Source organism: Jatropha curcas, chromosome 6 (genome assembly GCF_041381405.1).
Source record: "Jatropha curcas cultivar XTBG-Jc1 chromosome 6, XTBG_Jcur_1.0, whole genome shotgun sequence".
Classification (NCBI taxonomy): Eukaryota; Viridiplantae; Streptophyta; class Magnoliopsida; order Malpighiales; family Euphorbiaceae; genus Jatropha; species Jatropha curcas.
The window spans coordinates 27531316-27537899 of NC_143156.1; the positions used below are offsets into that span (position 1 = coordinate 27531316).

At 38.2% G+C, this 6584-nt stretch overlaps 2 protein-coding genes across 2 annotated transcripts in view; both read right to left on the reverse strand.

The window, feature by feature from the left end:
- Positions 1 to 2227: 2227 nt before the first annotated feature.
- LOC105647756 (heat shock cognate 70 kDa protein 2) lies at positions 2228 to 4869 on the reverse strand. Its single transcript, XM_089722731.1, has 2 exons — positions 4319 to 4869; positions 2228 to 4079 (listed from the first exon to the last, which is right to left on the reverse strand). The coding sequence occupies exons 1-2, from the start codon at positions 4530 to 4532 to the stop codon at positions 2368 to 2370; spliced, it is 1926 nt and encodes a 641-aa protein (XP_089578857.1). The 5' UTR covers positions 4533 to 4869; the 3' UTR covers positions 2228 to 2367.
- A 1353-nt stretch (positions 4870 to 6222) lies between these two features.
- LOC149495849 (heat shock cognate 70 kDa protein 2-like) overlaps positions 6223 to 6584 on the reverse strand; it is a 2420-nt gene continuing 2058 nt past the window's right edge. The window contains exon 3 of the mRNA XM_089723271.1: positions 6223 to 6254. Coding sequence (XP_089579397.1) covers positions 6223 to 6254 — 32 coding nt within the window. The remainder of the gene's footprint in view (positions 6255 to 6584) is intronic.

Below are 6584 nucleotides of genomic sequence, written 5' to 3' on the forward strand. Positions count from 1 at the left end.
TTATTGTTTCCCTGTATGTGGATGACTTACTTGTTACGGGAAGCAATTTGGAACTTGTGAATAAATTCAAGAAAGATATGCAACAGACCTTTGAGATGACTGACTTGGGGGAAATGGCATATTTTCTTGGAATGGAGGTTCAACAAAAGGAGAAAGAGGTGTTCATTTGCCAAACCAAATATGCTAAAGAAATTCTGAAGAAATTCAGAATGGATGAGTGCAAGATTGCTACAACTCCTATGGGTAAAAATGTAAAGCTCAGCAAGGAAGATGTAGCGGAAAAGGTTGATGAAACTCTTTACAGAAGTCTAGTGGGTTGTTTGATGTATTTAACTGCCACAAGACCTGACATCTTACATTTTGTGAGTCTGCTATCTCGATTTACGAATTGTGCTACTGAAACTCATTTTTCTGCTGCTAAAAGAGTTCTAAGATATGTGAAAGGAACATTGAAGCATGGAATCAAGTTCGGTGCCAGTTAGTTTCATGTTCAAGGCTATTCTGATAGTGATCATGGTGGTTCTGATGATATGAAGAGTACTTCAGGTTATTGTTTTAATCTGGGTCAGGAATGTTCTCTTGGTGTTGTAAAAAACAAGAAGTTGTTGCACAATCAACTGCGGAGGCAGAGTTTATTGCAGCTACAGCTGCTACAAATCAAGCTTTATGGCTTAGAAAGGTGTTATTTGATCTGACCCTGAAGCAAAATGAAGGCACAGATGTGTTTGTGGATAACCAAGCAGCAATAGCTATCTCAAACAAACCCGTTTTTCATGGAAAAAAGAAACACTTTAATATCAAATTGTTTTTCCTTAGATACGTGCAGAAAGAAGGTTTTGTTGTTCTGAAATATTGCAAAACTGATGACAATGTTGCAGACATCTTTACCAAATCTTTGGAAAGAAGCAAATTTGAGTTTCTAAGGGAAAAACTTGGAGTTTGCAGCATCAAAGCCAAGGAGGAGTGTTAAGAAGTTGACTTAGCTGCTGCACTTCCAATTTAGTTGCTGCATTTTTTCTTTTTCTGTTATGTTTTGACTTGTTCTACTGCATTTTAGTCATCATTTCCATTTTTCTAGCTTGAGTTGTTAAACATGGAGGCATGTTCCATGATTGAGCTGAAATATAGGAATTTCTATTATTCTTTTTTTGTTGTATTTAAGCACATTTGCAGTTAATAAAAAAAGTACACTGCAATATTCTTTTTTTTCCTCTGTTATTTCTTAGTTTGCTCCAACAACATCAACTGTTTTCGTATCTTTCTTGTTATAGAATGTAAAGATTGGCACAATTGTTATAGAATGTCAATAGTATCATTTCTGAAGTTTTTTCCTGAGTATTGAGATGGTAAAGTTTTGTATAGTATCTAAAGGAGAATCTGCATATCTTTACTTGTTATGAACCAAGGTAGATGAAGCTTTTAAAAAAACCAGAAACCTAATAAACCAACCTTTTATGCAATTCAGTATGTTTATTGATGGCTTTTGACGCGCTTAGGTAAGGGTCTCATCACCAAAATGGGTGATTACTTTGAGCAGGATGCATATATGCTCTCAGATGATGGCAAGGGATTTGATGTGGTGGAAAAGGTTCATAGTTCAGTAATAAAGGATGACCTTGGTATTGAAATTAATATATCAATTCTTTTACTAAAATTAATAGAAAAAATAAGGTTGAATATTTAATTTAATTAATTTAATGCTACAGATATATTGCGAATAAATTTTTAATAAAACTAATTTACAAATGAAATGAATTTCGTAGAAGAACATTCCCAACAGTGTATTTTCTAGAAAAGAGACAATCCAATTGAGAAACCAAAGTTTGAATAACTGAGCTAAAATAACAGCAACGATAGAGCATCTTAAGATCCCATATCCCATAAGCAAGCAATACGAAAAGCATACAGCTCGTCAGCCATCGTTTCAAGTCATAATCATCGTTGATGCGCTTGACATTATATTGCACACCATTTTAAAACTAAATCGCCTTTGCTCAAGCACCTAAATTTGCATATGCAATGATATATTGAATCACTGCTAAGGTAACTACAACTGTTTCGACAAACAATTAGCTTGGAACCAAATCTACCAATGCCCGCTAATAGTAAATGGCCACAAATTGGAAATAAAACAAAAACCAGCAATAGACAACAAATAATATGCACTGGCTTTTCCAATCGCAAATTAAATAAACCCAGAAGCCATTGATGTAGCAAAACTTGAAAATAAAGCTAATATCTCGACAATAAAAATTGGATAAGTCGTTGATATAATGTCTTAAAAGTAGAAATATTATAATAATAATAATAATAATCATACTGACCAATAAAGAAAATAAAATATTCATCACCATCTTTACTCAAGCATCAAACAAGCCACTTAGCACCACTGCCACCTGCTGGAGGAACGTCATCTTCCATGCCGCCACCCATGTCAGCACCATACATCTTGGCAATGATGGGATTGCATATGCTCTTAAGCGCTTTCATTTTGTCCTCAAACTCCTCTGCCTTTGCAAGCTGGTTTCTGCCTAGCCACTGAATGGTCGTATAAACAGCATCCTTAATCTTTTTCTTATCACCGGCGGCCAACTTGGAACTGATCTTCTCATCCTTGACAGTGTTCCTCATGTTGTAGGCATGGTACTCCAAAGCATTCATTGCCTCCACATTTTTCTTGTGCTCCTCATCTTCGGCCTTGTACTTCTGAGCCTCCAGGATCATCTTCTCAATTTCTTCCTCGGACAACCTACCCTTATCACTTGTAATTGAGATATTGTTCTTTTGGCCAGTGGTCTTATCCTCAGCTGAGACATTCAAGATGCCATTGGCATCAATACAAAAGCAAACAGTAATCTCAGGAACCCCTCTTGGTGCTGGTTGGATGCCGCAGAGCTCAAATTTACCGAGCAAGTTGTTGTCCTTTGTTCTGCTTCTCTCACCCTCGTAGACCTGAATCAAAACTTTAGGTTGGTCGTCAATGACGGTGGTGAAAAATCTTTCCTTCTTTGCGGGAATTGTTGTGTTTCTTGGGATCAAAACTGACATGACACCACCAATAATTTTCAGACCAAGGGACAGGGGGGTAACATCCAACAACACAAGATCCTGGACCTTCTCATTGCCTTCACCACTCGAGATGGCAGCCTGGACAGCAGCACCAAAAGCAACGGCTTCATCTGGGTTAATACTCTTGCACAGCTCCTTCCCATTAAAGAAATCTTGCAATAGCTGCTGCACCTTGGGAATCCTGGTGGATCCACCAACAAGAACAACATCATGCACACTGCTGTTGTCCATCTTAGCATCCCCCAGACATTTTTCCACGTGCTCCATACATTTTCTGAAAAGATCCATATTAAGCTCCTCAAATTTGGCTCGAGTCATGGTCGAGTAGAAATCAGTACCCTCGTACAAAAAATCAATTTCAATAGTTGCCACAGCAGTGAAGGAAAGAGCCCTCTTTGCCCTCTCACAAGCAGTTCTCAGCCTCCCAAGAGCTCTTGGGTTTCCACTGATGTCTTTCTTGTTCTTCCTCTTAAATTCTTGAACAAGGTGGTTCACCACTCTGTTGTCAATGTCCTCACCTCCGAGATGGGTGTCTCCAGCCATGGCCTTGACCTCAAAGATACCGTCTTTAATTGTGAGCAATGAGACATCAAAAGTACCACCACCCAAATCAAAAATCAACACATTCTTCTCATCGTCACTGGTTGCCATCTTGTCAAGACCATAAGTAATGGCAGCAGCTGTTGGCTCATTGATGATACGCATGACATTGAGACCAGCAATTACACCGGCATCCTTTGTAGCCTGCCTCTGAAAGTCATTGAAATATGCAGGGACTGTGACCACTGCATTCTTCACTGTAGTACCAAGGTATGCCTCAGCAATCTCACGCATTTTACTGAGAACCATGGAAGAGATTTCCTCAGCAGCAAACAGCTTCTCCTGACCCTTGTAGTTTACAACAATCACGGGCTTATCACCAGGTCCTGAAATAACCTTGAAAGGCCAGAGCTTGATGTCATCCTGAACTGAAGTGTCACTAAATCTCCTACCAATCAACCGCTTTGCATCTGCGACATAAGAATACCATTTAGTAAATGCAGCACAATAGAGAGAGCCTGAACAATGAATGGAAATTAAAAGGCTACACGAGATAACACATATAAAGCCTTATAGACTCTTAAACTTCCATCAAACATCAATGCTACAAGCATTAATACACGAACAAATTTGACCATTTAAACTTAACCAATTCTCGAATTTTATTGACTAAACTTATTAACAGAAGCTGTTTAAAAGAAATACTGACCGAAGACTGTATTGACGGGGTTCATGCCGACCTGGTTTTTAGCAGCATCACCAATCAAACGTTCGCTATCGGTAAATGCAACTTGAGACGGTGTAGTTCTGTTCCCTTGGTCATTGGCTATGATCTCAACTCTATCATGTTGCCAAACACCAACACAGGAGTAGGTAGTACCCAAATCGATTCCAATAGCCGGTACTTTGCCTTTGCCGGCCATTATGCAAGATCACAAGAAAGTTTTTGGAGGAATTGAGAGGCGGAGAGAGGTAAACTGAAATACTACAAAACCAAGAGATAAGCGTGTTTTGTTCTTGGGCTTTCTTTTGAGAGCGTGTGGCTTTGAGTTATGAATCGTTAGAATTGGAAAAGATTGGATCTTTACTTCAATCAAAATCACTAGGATGAGTTTTTTGGGATCATGCATGCCACTTTTTTTCAATTCTTAGTCATTAATGAACATGGTTCATTGGCTGTTGGTTTCCTTTCCCTGGCTCTTTATCAAATTTACGAAGATGATCAATAAAGAAGGATTGATGCTAAACTTTGTTGCGGCGGTGCCACTCAACACACTTTTGAAAAAGAATAAAAAAAGAAAAAGGAGAAAGTAATGGACGCGTCCTCTTCTCCTATACACCGGAAAAGATTACCTCAACCAAAGGCACACCAACAAGAAGAAAACAAAATAAAACACATAAGAGAAGGAAAATTTTGTGTTTGAGAGGGAGAGAGTTATTGAGTTGTAAGAAGGGTCCTAAAACTAGAGCATGGAAAAATAGCGAGGATAATTTGGGTGTTTTTGAAAAATAATTTTGAATGCCACTATTTTTATATTACTCGCTTGGTAAGCTTACTATTTTTAATAGTAGAAGAATTATATAAGAAGGGTCCCGTAGATGTAGTCCTAAACAGTTAAGGGTGAACCACGTTAAATTTCTCTATGTCATATTTTTATTTTTTCGCTGCGTAATTATTTTCGTAATTTTTTATTGCTGGAGCCCTAACAAGTGGTATCAGAGCCGAAAGTTTTGACAGGTCCAACCGGTTAGATAGCGGTACCGGATCCGTGGATATATTTCAAAAATAAATATACCACGACAAAGAGAAAATTACAACGAATTCATTAGTGCTGTCCGCTCGGAAAGACGCTGCAGAATCGACTTAGCGATCAAAAGTTACGATTTATGTATACTGGTACTATTTATGTATACGGGTACTATTCACTCAAAAGTTATGGAGGCTAAGACAAACAAAATGATCAGTCTAAATGGCGTAAATTACCATATATGGAGAAATAAAATGAGAGATCTCCTTATGGTAACCAAAATGCATCTGCCTGTGTATAGTTCAAGTAAACCGAAGACAAGACTGATGAAGAATGGGCTTTTGAACATGAGCAAGTTTGTGGCTATAATCCACAATTTGTCGATGACAATGTGTACAACCACATTTGTAACGAGACTCATGCCAGAACATTATGGAACGAGCTTGAAGAGCTATATGCCTCAAAATCCGGCAATAATCAAGAGTTCTATTTGACGAAGTTGATGAATTTCAAATACCAAGAAGGTAATTCTGTAGCAGATTACTTAAGTGAAATGCAGGCAACTATTCACCAGCTGTTAAATATGGGCATAAAATTTGATGATAAAATCCTCGGTCTTATGGTGCTTGCCTCCTTACTAGAGTCATGGGAGACTTTGAAGATATCAATAACAAACTCTACACCACATAGTGGAGTTAGCTGGAAATTTGTTAAAAATGTTATTTTGAATGACGAAATGAGACATAAAACACATAATTCTTCATCTCAGTCAGACATTCTTTTAGCAGATGCTAAAAGGAATAATTAGCCCAGAGGGAGGAGCCAATCTAAAAGTTCAAATAAAAGAGATAAGAGCAGGGGTAAATCAAACAGATTTGCCAATATTGTGTGCCATCACTGTGGGAAGAAGGGGCACATTAAAGGTATTGCCGAAAGTTCAAAAGTGATCAAGAGAAGATCCAAGGCAAAGCAAAGAAAGAAGAAAACAGTGATGATGAAGCTAATGTTATTGCTGAGTTCCAATTGTTCGTTGAAGACACTATCAACCTTGCAACCCAAGAGACCAGTTGGGTAATTGATAGTGGGGCTACACTTTATGCAATATCCCAGAGAGAAAAATTTTCAACTTACACACCAGACAATCTAGGTGTGGTCAAGATAGCGGACGACAAACTGTTGAAAGTCGTCGGGAAGGGAGACATTTGCTTGGAGACAAAAAATGGCTCG